Consider the following 16,613-nt stretch of genomic DNA (forward strand, 5'->3'; position numbering starts at 1 on the left):
CCATGAGTCGAGGTTGACTCTTACAATTCTTCTTAGTAAATTAAAATCTAACTGCTTAATTTAGATTGACATCTTATGCACGGAGTCTAATTTTATTTTTTTAAAGTTCAACTTGTTCACTCGAAGTATTGTATGTAGTTCAATACAAAGTTTAAAAATTAGAAAGTAGACTTCTTCATCTTCAAATGTCCTATTAGTTTTGTAGGGGGTGCAAACATTAAACAAACATTTCTAGGGGTGTGGGGCATTTAAAAAAGTTGGGAACCACTGTTCTAACATGTTGTCTAGAGAAGGATGCTCCAAGACACGACACTCGGAAACCTGACTTAATCCTTCTTATTTAGAATAAAACTTTCTCAAAGACTCTGTTAAGTCTCAGATGGGTTTTGGCTATTCAGCGCACACACAGGTTCCTTTCTTCTCCAGGCAGTGGGAAGAAAAAAGTGCTTGCACTTTGGTTTAACTTGTGTATCTGCTTTCCAGTGGGAAAGGTGAAAAAGAGGGTTCTGGGGAACATATGGGTAATGGGAGCATGTGGGCAGGGAGCTCCTGTTTGGCTAGTCCTCTTTTCATCAACCAAAGGCTTAGCTATGACAGAAGTGGGTAGTGTATAGCACCCAGAACTCAACCTCTGTAGGTTTCCCCACAGAGTAAAACTTGTGTCTTGTGGTGGACAGGCTTCACATCTACAGAATCTAGACATGCGAGGGCATTTGGAACATCTCACTGGCCATCAGAAGGCATCCACCCAACTTGCTCAAAATGACAAAGGGTGAGGCCTGGGATGTGTCTAGATGTTCCAGATTGTGGCCATGCAGAGAAGATGCCTTCAGGATACGGCTTTGGGGAAACTTCCAGGGCCCCACTCAGCCGTATAATAAACAGGTGACGCTGCCCTAATGCAACAAACAGCTTTTTGAACTAAAGTGAAGTAATATAGTAGAGGAGGGAGATCTGTAGAATGTTCTTTTTAGGGAAGTAGGAACAGGTCCTTTTTGGACTAAACCTCCCAGAATCTCCCAGGCACCATGCTGGGCCAAAATCCATTTCAACAAGGCTGAAAGGAAAAGTGAAATAGCATCTTAAAATGGAAAGGAGTGTCAGTGGATGATAAATCCTGTGTCAGTGGATGATAAATCTAGGTTGTGCAGAGTTTTAAAGGAGGAGCTCTCCAGAGTGCTGAACCTATTTAGGAACAGGATTCAAATCATTTAAAGCCTGTATTAAGACATGGATTCACTGCCCCACTTTTGTGGAAGGCACCAACCACCAGTGACTGAAAATGTTCCTACATCCACATGCTTGATCACAGTCACCAAACTTTCTGGTAACCTAATTGGACCAGACGGGGAAAAAGGTTGTAGGCCCACCTTATCAATTACTTTGGGTGTCTACAGGGTTTTTTTAAACTCTAGGATGTACATTTACGAAACAATTTTAACCAACTGAATATTTAGACTTCAGTTGCTATCCCAATTTTTCTCCAAGGCTTAAGGCCAAAAAGTAAACTTCATTCCTTCCATTAAACAACAACAACAACAACAAAAACCTGACATTTTGGCATCTATTCTGAACAGAATGTTAAGGATTGTGAATGTGGCTCCACAAAGTTCTGTGTCAGTAAAGCAACAAGCGCAATTAACAACATAAATCTGATCAATGTGTATGTGGGTATAAACAAATACCCACCCACAACTTCCATGGCCTAGAGTTCATTTTATCAGCTCTACTCCTGGTGTGTCTCAGAATCCCTGGCTATTCTGGGGCTACTAGGAGCTTTCAGACCAAAACATCAAGTAAGCATCAAGTTTCAGAAACTTCCTCCTGAGGCATGTCTGCTTGCTGGCAGCAATGTAGACTGAATTCCCAAGTATCCTCTCACAATGTATCCAGCAGTTTTAGAACATGTGTACATTTTAAAAAATGAAAAAATAAACCAAAACAAACTTACTGTATCACTCTCCGCATCGGAGACTGACTGGGTTTGAGTATTATAGTGGAGAGGAGAGTATACCCAGCTCCTCTCATCTGTCGGTGGCTGGACGGCAAAACGGAGAGAAAGAATAGCAGCGGAGACAGGAAGAAGAGAAAAACAGTACAATACAAGAACAAGGGAGGGGAACAGAGAGAGAGAGAGAGAGAGATGAAAAAGGCCACATGATAAAAAACTGGAAAGAGAAAAGCATAGCATAGCCTAAAGTAAGAAGACATTTCTCACCTTGGTTGATATCTGTCCTAGCAAACATGCACCCTTAGAAAGGCTAAGACTCGCACAGTCGCAAGACACATTCTCAGCTTTTAACCCAAGCGGCTGCTTCCTCAGAACAGAAGACACCCCTAAACTATCTCCCGCAGATCAGGCTCTAAGATTTTCAAGGAAGACCCTTCTCTCAGTCCCATCACCTTTACAAGAGCATGGGAGACAGGGCCTTCTTTGTGACTGCTCCAAGGCTTTGGAATTACCTCCACCAAAAGTCTTGCTGGCTCCCTCCTTGCCGTCTTTCTGCCAGCGCTGGGGGAGAAAGGCAGGAAGAAAGATGTAGCCTAAGGGCAGGGTGGGTGGATAACCATATCAATGGTGGAGGGAGTTTTGGAATATAATGTGATACTGGCTGGGAACCAGAAGGAGATGTGATAAACTGGCCAAGAATACCCCCACGAGGCTGGGGTGTAACTAGTGTTAGAATACGTGTAGTGCCAGGAAACCATCATCTCTGTTCAGCCCACAGTTCATGGACTGGAATTTGTGAATCTATTTCACAAATTCCAGTCCATCCTCAAAACGTCCTCCAACATTCATATGGTCATCCACCCACCCTGGCCTTAGGCAATATTTGTCCTCCAATGATCTGAACTTCTCCCCACATCACTGTACCCAAAGGTTTTGCATTTCTATGGCTATTCACACAGTCAGTTTAAAAAGATCTGTTCTTAGGCACTAGTTCACTCCATGCATCTGAGGAAGTAGGCTGTTTACAAAAGCTTATCCTACAACTTCTTTCACTCAATTAGTCTAAAACGTGCCACAATATCCCTTTGCAGCCTGACATTCCAGACTAACGTGGCTATGCCTTTGAATTCTGCATCTGATAAAGCTGGGCTGTAGTCCAATAAAACGTGTCCAGTCTCTGTTATAATGTTTATGTATTTTAAAATCACTGGCGCCCGGCTGTACAATTTTTTCTACAAAACTTTGGAGTCAGCTACTCTGACTCTAAGGGTTTCCTGTATACAACGAGCAGGAATGCATGTGGGTATCGCTCAGCGCATGCAGGACACATACATGGGGCAGCCTATGAAAAAGCTCCTTATCCTTTTCAGAGAGGACATCAAGAAGGGACAGAACAATCTAGGCACAAGCATCTACTATACCACGAACTTCACTGTAAGTGGAATTCTGACTGTCAATCATTCTGCCAATCTGTTTCGGCACCATGACTGGTGCTGCAGGAAGAAATGCATATGCCCTCTTTCCCAACACAAACGGAGCCAGAAATGACTAAGGTAGCCCACCAAACTGTGGGGATAATACAGATGCATGAGTGCAAGGAACATGGGGGCAGCCACAGTATACATGAAGGTACAAAAATAAGGAGAGCCCTGCAAGAGAAAACAAGACAGCAGGTCCCTCCTCTCCGATGACACACACACACAACACCTCTAGAAAACAACAGAAAGGGCTGGCATAAATTTACAGCTACAGTCGGCCCTCCACATTTGCTGGGGTTAAGGCACAAGACCCCGTGAAAGTGGGAAAAATGCAAATAAAAAACCATTATTTATTTTTACCTGAGAGAACATGTCTCTAGGCATTTGTAGGACCTTCAGTGCAACTCTATGATCAACATCTGCCAGAAGATATCCACAGAATTGTGCTGGAGGACCTACAAATGCCTAAAGAAGTGTTCACTCTAGGAACAGCTAAAGAGTCCAGTGTGATTTCTGCAGAGGTTGCCCACAGAGTCAAGGCGGAGTACCTAGATTGCTAGAGAGAACATATTAATCAAATCCATGAATAGTCAAATCCACAAAAGTCAAATCTGCAAATGTGGAGGGCTGACTGTCCTTCTAATATTAGGGCCTACAACAGCCTCTTCTAATCTGCTGCCCTTGTCCTCAATCTGATCAGTTACGTCTCCTACCATCCCCAGCCAGAAGGCTGTACCAGCATTGGGCAATGGGAACAGTCCAACAAATCCAGAGGGCAGCAGGTTGGTGAAGGCTGGCCTACCAGTAATGCTAAAGGAGGAAGGGAGCTTTGAACTGCCAAGGGAGGTCCTCCTCCGCCCACACTTTGAAAATAATTAAATTTGATAATAATACAATTCCCACCAAAAAGCTGTGCAGGCAAGGGGAGCAAAATCCAAGGCATTGCATCTGTGACCTGGATGTTGAGCACATCAGAACTGTATACTATCAAAAATTTACTAGGTAGAATTTTATGTTATGTCCGCATGTAAGCAGATATAAAATGTCAACCATTCTACCTCGGTGTGGCTAACATCATTAGGCCTGGGGCTGCTGAATTCTATTTCAGAGATGTTTTAGGGTTTCATGCTCCAATGGTAAGCAGGGTCAAAGTCAATGGGGGGGGGGAGGGGTTAAAAATATCAGCATATTTTAGCTTAAAGCTTGGAATTGGCCAATAACTAAGCCTTAGGAGTAGCATTTTATCCCTTCAGAACAGGAGAAACCTCCATACAAAAGCCTGGAAACCACCAAAGGAGCTGACTCTCTAGGAAAAGGGACTGACTGGGGCCGCATATTGGTGTGGTATGGCCTCAGACTGTCAAGGTTACCTACCTGTGATCGAATAGGCAGAATTTTTGCCCAGGGTTAATGGCTTAGAGAGACTGAGCTATAAACCAGGGGCCCTTTTATTTTACATAATTATAGACCTGAGAGAGCCAGTCCGTTGAAGTGATTTGAAATAACAAATAAATTTGAGTGCTGGACTACAACTCTGGAGAACAAGGGTTCAAATCCCCACATGGCTATGGAAACCCACTGGGTGATCTTGGGCAAGACAGACTCCTCTAAGGAAGGCAGTGGCAAACCTTACTCTGAACAAATCTTGCCAAGAAAGCCATGTGACAAGTTTGCCTTAGGATCCCCTTAGGTCAGAAACAACCTGAAGGCACCCAGCAACAAAATGGTAGTGCTATGATCCCACTTCAGCAGCCATGCTAAACATCCCATAGGATCTTAAGAAATACAGCTGAGGAAGAGGCATTTGGAACTTTGAGCCAGAGAGCTGTAATGCTTCCCCAGACTACAAACCCCAGGATTCCAGAGGATGGAATCATGGCAGATAAAGTAGAATCATAGTAGTGTAGAATAACAGAATCTCAGAGCTGGAACGGACCAAAGGGTGATCTAGTCTTGACAGGCAGCAATAACCGTGTGGTGTAAAAGGACCCCAGGCTATCTCCCCTCCATCACTTTGAAACCAGTTACCCTCACTTGGCTTCATATCTGGAGTACAAAGAGTATCCTGCCTGGCCTACCCTAGAAGATTGTCTGGAAGGACTGCGTGCTAGTGGATATAAAATGTTAGCCGTTCTAATTAGATGTGGCTAAGGCCACAACTGTGAATAATAGTAATGGATCAGACATCTCAAGGAACACCAGACACCCCCAAACATGGTATTTCAAAGCTGAGGTAAGGTTGCCTTCTTCACTAACAAGTTCACTTACGTCCTCAGAGGAAACTGAGGCAGCTCGGAGCCTGCGCAGGCGAGGGGAGTAAATCCAATACCTTCCATCCGTGAACTGGATGTTGAGCACATCAGAGCGAATGAGATGGCATATGACAGAATGAAGAAAAAAAGAAAAGGGGGAGGAGGGAAGATGAGAAAGGATGAAAGAGGAGAAAGAAAAAAATGATAATGATGCTGGTATGGATGAGCAGGTATGCATATGCAAGAAAGAGTCCAAAAAAGAGGCTGTGCATGGGAAAAGAAGGATGTTGCCAGAGCTTAGCTGCATAGGAAGAGAAAGCAATTGCTAGAGATCTGCTGCATCAGGGTTTTCCAGGCCTTCTCCACAGGAAGAGATGAATGGATGTAACTCTGGTTTACACCCCGAGGTACTACTGGGTACTAAAAACATGTACAGTGGTCCCTCCACATTCACTAGGGTTAGGGTGAAGGACCCCAGTGAATGTGGGAAAACCACAAATAAAAATAAACACTATTCTTCTTAACTAAAAAAACACCTCTCTAGGAATCTCCAGGTCTTCCAGTGCAACTCTATGGTTATCATCTGCCACGCTGGAAGACCTACAAATGCCTAGAGAATTGTTTTCTCTAGGTCCTCCAGCACAACGCTATGGTCAACCTCTGGCAGACTTGTGCTGGAGGACCTAGAGATTCCTAGAGAGAATGTATTAACCAAATCCACAAAAGTCAAAGCCGCAAATGTGGACGGCTGACTGTACTACTGGGTACTAACTATAAATAGCACTACCAGATATCTGCTGAGAAAGACAACTGTAGTTTGGATTAAATTTTAGGATAAACCTTTTGATGTTGAAAGCAATTGCCAACCATGAAAACAATAATAAGAGGGGTTGTGAGAGCACTCCCTCACAAGAGGTCATGCAAGCAGCCACCAGCCAGGAAAACTATAACCCAGGGGTGGGCAGCCATATGAGGTTAAGGGACCATATTAGCTCCCAAGGAAACCTTGGAGGGCAGAACCCAATCACACACCCTTGCAAAAAAATTAAATTAAATTAAGCTATTTTTAAAAATCAATTAACTATAGAAAGTGATTCACGCAGGTAGTTTGATAACCAGGACTGTGTTTGCACAACAGGTATGTACCACCACAGAATCTGGTTATCAGAAGCATAAATTCAGCTTCATGACAGTCTCAGGCTCTCTTTTTCTCCTCTTTTTTCAAGATTCTAGCCCCTATGAATACAAAAGCAAGTCTGAACAACAGTTTATAAATTACAGAGATCAAAAAGGTGGCCAAAGGTTTACTTCTTTTCTCAAAAAATAAAACATCCCTGAAGCTGCTTCTGACGAAGTATAAGAAAGTAACACACGCTAAATTGCACAAGCTACAAAGAAAAGCCTCAAATACCTTTCATTACCTAGAACTTGGAATTTTTTTATTCATGATTTAAAACAAATAAATTACCCAAAACTACCATCTAATATGCAAGTACACTCAGAGCAGCTAATTTGGATCCAAGCTCAGATCCAAATTCAAAGCCTTTGACTTCACATTCAGATCCTAGTTTTCTAAAGGAGATGTTCAAATGTATAGCCCTGCTCATAAGAAGTTAGGACTTGGATTTGGATATTCATTTTTTAATGAAGGACATACCTAGAGAGCCCTGCTTATAAGAAATCTGAAAGACCTACCAAGCTTCACAATAAAGTTGTCCCAGAGTTTTCACTGGCTTAGAACTAGGGGAAATCAAGTATTTGAGGAATGGCAGGGGAGACGTAGCAGAGCCCATGAAGGTACAAAAGAAGAACTTTGTGGGGACGAGGCTAGGAAAACCACACATTCAAACAATGACATTGTGAGAAACTTCAGAGTCAAACCACACCAGTCGGCCAATTGCAAAGGGCAAATGTTAATCATCATCTTTATGTTTGCAAATTACATTCCCCACTGACATGCATTTTAAAACCACACCAAGCACCTTTTTCAATGTTTTTTTTTTTTGGGGGGGGAACACCCCAACAAGCCATGAGCTGATCCTTTTGTTGCTACTTAGAGAAGCCGGAGTAAATGGATGTGAAAAATGGGGAAAGTATGAAAAAGATGCAAGTGGTCACTGGGCTGGCATATTAGAACTAAGGATGGAGCCACAGATGAATAAAAGAGGGCCAACAGAAAGGCACATGGGACATTTTTACATGTTTTGCCCTGCCTGGCCCATCTTGCATGATAAAAACTTTTCTTTACTTCCTGCACCTGTATCTTACCACTTCTTTGATGACAGAAAGTTGAATTCTCTCTCTTTTTAAGCATGAGGGATGGGGTGATATCTTTCACACATGATTAAAAACAGGGCTCAGGTAGGGGTATGGTCAAAATAGGTCTCCTTTTTTTGTGTGGGGCACACAGAAATCCTCTGAGTGGGTTTGCCAAAAACTAACAGAATGAATCTGGAACAAGATGGTTGCCCTCCCACCTTGTTCAACATCATGCATGCACACACGCACACACCCTCACGTGCACTACTTGGCTCACTTACTCCCTGTCTTGCCTCTCTAGACCTCCTCCTCTGAGCCTGTATCCGTCTGCAGGAGAGGTGGAAAAGAAAGAAGTCGGTTTGCGCACAATTCCAGGACTGAAGCTTCCTGAGCTGGCCCTACATGAAAGTAATCTGATCGGGTAGAGAACCAGAGCTTGGAAAATGTTACTTTTGTGGGACTACATCTCTGGGAGGTGCAACCCCTTTAAAGTGAAATTTTCCCAAACTCTCAGAGGAACTGGAGCCTGCCAAATCTCCCCATTTAACATACTGAAGGAAACATAAGAGTCAAGTGTAAGAAGATTTCAGGTTTATTGAGATTTCGTTGTACCAAAAATCCATTTCAGGATTTTTGAAGGAGGCTCCTTGACTTGCTCTATTTTCCTGCTCCCCCCAAACGAACAGCACAAGGAAGAAGAGCAAGAGAACCTGAAAAAAATGGCATCAAAAGGAAGAACTTTTTAGAAAAAGTCACTTACAAAATAAATATCCGGGACTGGCACATCCTCCTCGTCCGAAGCTTGGCTGGCCGGCTCTGAAGCCTGACTGGCCGTCTCCACCTCAGCTGTTGTGGATGACTGCATGGTGGCACATGCTAGTGAGGCAGGCTCCCTGCAAAGGATCAGAAGAGGAAAGCATGGAATTTGTGGCGCCTGCAATGATTTTAGAAAGAAGAACCCCTGCACTCTAAGAGGTGAGTCCTGCAAACAACCTTGATGAGTGGGATTCCTGTTCTCCAAGACTGATGACTTTTTCCCCTTTGTTGTGAGATATTTCACGCTTCTCTTCAAAATGTTGCAAAAACTTCACAGAGGCTATCCTTTACCAATATTCTAAAGTAGCCTTTCTCAACCTTTGTAAGCCTGGAGGAACCCTTGAAATAATTTTAAGGTCTCAGGGAACCCCTACAAAAATATTATTACATCTGTAGCTCAAAAAATTTACTTTTTCAATCACAATCTCTCGCAGAATCCTTAGTGACCTCTTGCAGAACCCTAGGGTTCCAGGGAAACCTGGTTGAGAAACCATGGTCCCTTCCATTCCAACTCTCCAAACTAATCCTATGTCTCCGACACCACAAAATAAAAGAAACCAACTTATACCTTCTTTATACCAGATGAAAGTGTTGATCCATCTCAGCCACTCTCTCGAGCAGAGAATTACAGAATCGTAGAGTGGGAAGGGATCACAAGGGTCCATGCAAGAATATACAATCAGCCCTCGGTATCCACAGATATTTCATCCGTGGATTTAAGCATCCACGGCTTGAATACACACACACACACGCTCTCTCTCTCTCTCTAAAAAGTAAATCTTGATTTTGCTATTTTATATAAGGAGCTTCATTTGACTATGCCATGTATTTAATGGTACTTGAGCATCCACAGAATTTTGTATGTGCACGTAAAATTGAAGTGGCAGTCCCCTCCATGGTCAGAGAGTTTCCTGAGGTGAAAATGTATCATTCGGTTACTCTCATAACAACTTGGCCTCACCCTGCAGCAGCAACATCAGGGACCACGATCTCAATGTCACACTTGGGCTTCAGCTCCACTGTGATCTGCTGGAGTTCATCTTCCACCTGGACCTGTTCCCGAGACCTACAGATTGGGAGGATGCAAAAGAACAAAAAAACAGCTGAGTGTTCAGTTTACCTGTGGTCAACACTGAGGGATATACAATTGACTCTTGACATTCATGGCGGTTAGGAGAGCAAAATCCCTGCAAAAGTCAAAATTCACGAATAAAGGAGGGAGGGGCAAGAGCATTGCACACGCATGTGTGCGCCCCCGTCTCCCTTCCGAAGCCCCAAAAAGTTCTAGCATGCTCTCTGATGTGGTGGAAAACCAGGGGAGCGTGCATTTGCAGCTCGCCCCATCCCTTCCAAGGACGGGGGATTGTTTCCCCAAACCCCTTCCTAGGGCATAAAGCTGTTTGGGGAAAGAGGCAGCTCTCCATCCTGGAAAGGGGCAGGATTGGTGCACACACCCTTCTTGGCTTCTACCTCATGGGCTTTTAAACTCAAGAGAGAGGAGGAGGAGTGCACGCACAGCGGCCTTAACCTCACAAATAATCAAAACCACGAGTGTCAAAGCTGTAAATGTCGAGAGATGACTGTAATTAGCTTGAGTAGAATGTGGTAAGAAAGTCAGTAAGGATTTTAAGGTTGGACTCCCGAAGACCACAGTTCAAATACCCACTGTATGACTTTGGACAAGAAGAAGGTTGGTGTGACTCTTGAAGAGTGAGTCCTGGGATTGGAAAGATCACTCATGGACACTTACCAGAGCCTGTCCATCCATCCCAATGGGGGATTCAGCTTAAGGCCTTCTGCAGAAAAAGCAGGGATTCTAGCCCCTAATTCACAACTGCTCACCATGCACAGTACATGAAAGAGGCATGTTCAATATGAGGCTGGATATTGTGGATTGCAGGCAGAAGCAAATTGATCAAGTGTGTGACTCACCTTCCATCCTGCCCTGAGGACTGCGTACGCCGCCTGTGAGGGAATAGCAAGACACAAAGATTCATTTCAAGTGAAATTACTCAATTCAGGATTCATTTCCCTCTCTTATCCCTCTGTGTGTTCTACTCAGTGGCTGACACTTAATATAATTATTCCCATTCAAGATGCAGCTGATTGCATGGCAGAGAAACAGACCCCCCTAGCATTTTAGCCTTGAAACAATCAGACAAGAGGCATGTGAAGAACATAAAAAGCCCAGCTGGGTCAGACCAAAGGTCTGCCTCTTCCAGAATGGACAACCATCTGCCCCGGGGAAATGCAGAAGCAGGAAGCAAGCACATCTTCTCTTGCTCATATCTTTAAATCACTGCTTCTAATCTTTGAAGTATTGAGGGGCAGGCTAGTGTAGAGATGTTTGAGTGCTGGACTAGAGCTCTGGGAGATCAGGGTTTGAATTCTTACTCAGGCATGGTAACCCACTGGGTGACCTTAAGCAAGAAAATCTATCTCAGCCTTTTGTTGTTATGTGCCTTTAAGTCAACTTCGATCTATGGTAATCCTATCCTATGGTTTTCTTGGCAAGACTTATTCAGAAGTGGTTTGCCATTGCCTTCCTCTGAGGCTGATTTGCCCATGGTCATCCAATGGGCCTCCAGGGCTGAGCTGGGATTTGAACCCTGGTCTCCTGGCTCTCTTTCTACATTCGACTCAAACCACATCATGCTGGCACCCATACTACATGCCTTCAAGTTAAATAACCAATGGAGTTACTACTACAGGGTTTTCTTGCCAAGATTTAATGAATTTGCAATTGCCTTCTTCTGAAGCCGAGAAAGTATTATTTCCCCATGGTCACTCTGTGGGTCTCAAGGGCTGAACTGGGATTCGAAACCTGGTCTTCTGGAGCCCTTGCCCAACACTCAAACCTTAGCCTTAGAGGGAGAATAAATCTTGGCAAGAAAACCCTAGGACAGCATTGCCAAGGCAAAGTTGATATGAAGCAAAATACAGTCTTGTCCTCCATGATTTTTCTAAGCCCCTCTTAAAATCTTATGTTGGTGACTTTCACTACTTCTGGTAGTGCAGTCCATGTCTTAAAAACCACAATTGTTAACAAAGGCCTTCCTTTTTTTATGTCCTCAGTCTCCCACTATTCACCCCCATGTATTCTAATGGTAGAAAAGAGAAAGCAAAACTTCATCTGATCTACATTCACCTGAGCAAGGACAATTTCAACACTATTACCATGGTCACCTATTACACCTCTCTCTTCTCTTAAGGTGAAGAGCTCCTAACATTATAACATTTGTTCAAGGAGGAGCTGAACCAGCCCTTTTAAGCTGTTTTGCTTGTCCTTGTCCTTTACCAGCTCTATATTTTGGGGAGTGCAATGACCAAAACTGTATGTAGCACTGCAAGCCAAGGCTATGGCAGCAATTTAAAAGGGGAAGGTGTGACCACTGCTCTTACCTATATCGGGGCTGCTCTGAGGACTCAGAAGGGGACCGTTCAGGGACGGAGAGAGATGTGGATGAAAGTGTTGTAGCTATAGAAGCAGTGGTTGCTTCTTCAAAAGAGGGAGGAGTGCAAGGAAGCAGATCTGGCCGGCCTGTGGATCGTAAGGCAAAAGTGAGGAAAAAATAACAGCGATTTAGTACTACCTATTCACATGAGCAACACAGAGAAACAAGGCTAAGTCAAAGACCTTTTTAGTTAGGTAAGTATTTTTCAACTTGCTGGCTACCGAGAAAAGAAATGAACATGGATAGGTGCTGATTTTTTTTTTTGTCCCGTTTGCCACCAAGGCCCAAAATCTAATAGAATCCCAATCCACAAATGTCTACCATAGCTTTAGCCAATTCCGACATGTGTTGCATCTGTAAGAATGTGTTGCAACCTGCCCTTTTTTTCCTAAGTAAATTTTTATATCCCTTGCAAAGATAAAAATAAATTTTCTAGCGAATCTTCCCATGTTCATTTTCTTACAACTAGCTAAAATACGCTTCTGGATAGCACATTGCTCATCAAGGCATCCATGTGTAGGATGTTTAACTGGGTCTGTAAGTTTAGAACCAACCATAATAGGTGTGTGTGTGTGTGTGTATATTACTAGTTTATCCAAAAATCCCAGGGGGTCTGAATAGGAGAGTTGTTGGTCTCTAATAGAAGCGTGCTGGGCAACATTTTAAAAAGAGTTAGAATGTCTTATGCCTTCCCATTCCAGCATACCCGTTTATCTCCTTGGATTGTTAAACTTTTAGGAGTGACCATCAGTATTTTTTAAAATCATGTTAGACTAAACAGAGATAAAAAAGAGACAATTGGATTGATCACTGGCCAGGAATTTGAAGTTTACAAACAGTGAGGTAGCTGCTTGTGAAAGAATTAAATAATTGACCACACTTTTCTCTTTAGGACCTATGTGTGTATACAGGCCTGATTTAGGATCTCTATCTGTCTCATTACCCAGGAATAGATGGAATTTACAGATGAGAGAAAAAGGGAGTTGGCCAGCCTCACTGATTCCCCAGTCCTTAGAATTCCTAATTGGAAAGCAGTTTAGATCTTTGGGGGATAAACCCTTAAAATTTCCCTTAAAAATCAGATAATGTACCTGCGTTTAGAGATAAGGAGATACTGCACTTGAATCTCCATACTGCTTGAAGTAGTTTTTACTATTACAGCGTAACCATTGCTCAAAATTAAAGAAGAAAAGGACAGAGGAAGCAGTGATAAAAGACACAGTCCACCTTAGTCTACCTAGTTTGTCCCAAATTTTGAATCAAATTCCCCCCCCCCATCCCCTTCCTCAACAGCCTTCTAAAAACCATAAAGAGGTCAGATTGCTTCTAAGATGGCTTCTGAAAGCCAAATCAACCCCACAGGGCTGTTTGGGGATATAATGCTTTGGTACAGGCTGCACAGGGCTGCTTAAAAGAAGTTTTAAAACAGTAATAATGACACTGCCATTGCCTCTAGTCACCCAAGCAACAAAGGGACACAGCCCTCTTAGGTACTACTTTCTACTGACTAACAGAGGGACAGATCAATAGTCTTACCTTCCCCTCTGTTGTCATTAACTTTAGCACCTGCAAAAGCACAGTGAAAAGGTGAAGAAAAGTGATATGTGCTACATGCTATCTGAACTAAGAGGGAAGGGGCTCAAATGAATCTAGTTCAGCCCAAGGATGTCATTTTCGGGTGTGCAAAATGAGAGCATTGCCCCCCCAAATAAGAATTCTAACTTCTTCAAATCCATGGTTTTCTACAAATTTTCTAGCATTGCAGTAACTTAAAACTTCAGTTGAGCATTTCAGTTTAGGCATGCAAAGAATAGGGGAAGAAAAATTGACCAAGGGAAGGAAAACACAGCAAAGAGAAGAGTTCTAGGTGCAAATGATTTTCAATGCCTCACCTGGGAATAAATTTTGGGAACGAATGAAAATTTCATGGTGAGATAGAATTCTTATTAATAATAATAATAATAATAATAATAATAATAATAATAATTCTTATTTGGGATTGCCCCCCCACCCCACCCCAGCTACATCCCTGGAGCTGTTTTGCTCACCTCAGTATCCCCCAAAGGCACTGGTCATCAACTCCCTTCACAGCTGGCCAATGCAACCAAAGTGGTTGTGGAGAAGTGATAGGAGTTAATGTCCAAAGCATTTGGAAGGCATCAGGTTGTAGAAGGCTGCATCAAGGAATAGTGGCTTAGATGACAGGCTGCAGGGTGAAGTACCTTACCTTCGTCATCCAAAGTGGGGTAACTCCTAGCCCCCCGGAGGTCATACTGGGCTTCCTCCTTCTCTGAGGGAATTTGACTAGCTGAAAATGCAGCCATTGGACCAGTGGGTTTGACCGCCAGCAAGGCACTCCGCCCTTTCTTCGAGGGAGAGGCTTTCAGGGCTGCAAAAGAAAAAGGGTGTCAGAAACAAATGATGGGTTTTGAACAAGTTCTGCAAAGAAGGTAGCAGAGAGCTGTGTGCCCACAGGAATGGTGTACAATTGATGTAGAAGACCACTGGCCCATGCCACCTCCTTGAGCAGGGTGTACAAAGTGCAGCCCATGGACCACATGAGTCCTGAGGCTGGCTTTCGGGACTGCCGGGGTTTCCGACATCCCCCCAAACATCTGGAAGGCCACAAGTTGCTCAACTAAAGTTAAAAGAGAAGGTGATGGAACATATCAAGGCTGAGATCCTGTATTGCAGAATGTAGTGTAAAAATTCCATAGGAGAAACACTACAACTTTACTCTCAATTTTTCCTCAACTCACCATTTAGTTGTTGAATCCCTCTACCCACAGCCATTCAGTGGGTGGGAGAGTCTAGGGGAGAATCAGAGAAGTGTCCTGCTAAATCCCTGTAGCCAGATGCAGACTGACAATATCATCTGCTGAAATCCACTGTAGTCCTCCAGATATGGATGCAGAACAATTACATAATCTGCTGAGACCCCTCGAGGACACTGCCAATGATGTCATTAGCAGGGCTATGGAGTCAAAGCCATGGAATTGGAACCAATTTTGGGTAGAGCTAGAGATGGCAGAAAGGTACCAACTCTGACTTCTCAATAAAAGCTTGTAATATTAAATGCCTAGTTTGTTACACATTTACTTTCACAGGAATTTAAGAAAGTTTCTTTTTCAGAAATTGTAATCAAAACATATATATTTTAGGATCTACCCATCTATGTAACCTTATGATTTACATGACGGTAAAGAAATGTCTTCTGCTACAAATTTCTAATGTAAATGTTTTGTTACTAATTAATATACACTCGAATTGTTAAGGAGGCAAAAATACCAGCCTTCACAATGACCAAAAAAAACCATGCAAACATACGTTAGATGTGTATGTGTGTCACTCCTAAAGGATGTCCAACCAACAGTGTAAGAGCCTGGAAAGGCACCTCTGCTAGTCTGATTGGTAATACTGGGCCTGTTGGCATGTTATCTGGTGTCCTTAACAGCTAGTGAATGGAGCCTCTCTGGCCATAGCTTATTAAGAGACAGGCAGCCAGTGAAAAAGCAACACCTATCCATTCCTGTCTAGTTGTGAATGATGGGAACTGTTGTCCATCACAACCAGAGGACAACATCAGGATGGGGGAAGGCTGGTACACAGCAAGCTTTCCTCATCTTTGTAGCCTGCAAAAACAAAACAAAAATGAAAAGAGGAAGGAAGCGTACACTTACAGGAACTCTTCCTGAAGACCGTATTGGTCATGAACTTAAAGAACCGTTCTGCATAGAAGCTGGGTCTATGGACTGATACAGTGTCCTAGAAAAGCAGGAAAAGAGAACCGCATTATAATAACAACAGTTTTGATGGGGTTGGTGGGAGAGGCTTTATCAGCCGCTCACAGCTCGGCCCCTGAGGCAAAGCTACAGTGGTGAAAACATCAGATAGCAGCTCTTTGGCTTTGCCGTTGCAAATTTATAAATAAAATTTGGAACGCCAGCCCCTGCCTGATTGAGACTGTGATTGCAGTAACAGGATTGTCTGAGGTTAATATTACTGTGCTAGAATTATTATCCATTTCCAAGGGGGAGGGGACCACTTGTAGTCCTCTGGATGCTTTTTGACTGCAGTTCTCAACAGCCAATGGTGAAAGATGTTAAGAGTTGCAGTCCACCCAATTTATATTGGTCATACACAATATAAACTGACAGCAATTCTTTCAGACCCCCAACTGGCTTGCAATCTAAAAATCTAAAGGCAGGGAAGGAAGGAAGGGCCAAGAGGAAAACAAATATATACTCAGAGGCTTCCCTGGTGCTACTTTCAGGAATTCTCTGCCAAAGGAAGCTGGCCTCCTCCTCTATTGCCCTTTAGTCAGCAAACAGAAACCTCCTTTCTCTTAGTATCCCTTTAGCAATTAATCTATATATTTATGGAGCAGGTTTTAACAGCTATG

At 43.2% G+C, this 16,613-nt stretch overlaps 1 protein-coding gene across 1 annotated transcript in view; it reads right to left on the reverse strand.

Moving 5' to 3' along the window:
- Window positions 1–16,613, reverse strand: part of LOC149308389 (phosphatidylinositol 4-phosphate 5-kinase type-1 gamma-like) — a 55,495-nt gene that overhangs the window by 6,337 nt on the left and 32,545 nt on the right. Inside the window, exons 12-20 of the mRNA XM_089536869.1 lie at window positions 15,892–15,976; window positions 14,439–14,600; window positions 13,748–13,777; window positions 12,159–12,297; window positions 10,689–10,721; window positions 9,718–9,822; window positions 8,701–8,833; window positions 5,698–5,772; window positions 1,952–2,038 (exon numbers count right to left, since the gene is read on the reverse strand). Of these exons, the coding sequence (XP_089392995.1) occupies window positions 1,952–2,038; window positions 5,698–5,772; window positions 8,701–8,833; window positions 9,718–9,822; window positions 10,689–10,721; window positions 12,159–12,297; window positions 13,748–13,777; window positions 14,439–14,600; window positions 15,892–15,976 (849 nt within the window). The remainder of the gene's footprint in view (window positions 1–1,951; window positions 2,039–5,697; window positions 5,773–8,700; window positions 8,834–9,717; window positions 9,823–10,688; window positions 10,722–12,158; window positions 12,298–13,747; window positions 13,778–14,438; window positions 14,601–15,891; window positions 15,977–16,613) is intronic.

This window comes from Sceloporus occidentalis, unplaced genomic scaffold (genome assembly GCF_023333645.1).
Source record: "Sceloporus occidentalis isolate IW3139 unplaced genomic scaffold, rSceOcc1.0.p SCAF_8, whole genome shotgun sequence".
Lineage (NCBI taxonomy): Eukaryota > Metazoa > Chordata > Lepidosauria > Squamata > Phrynosomatidae > Sceloporus > Sceloporus occidentalis.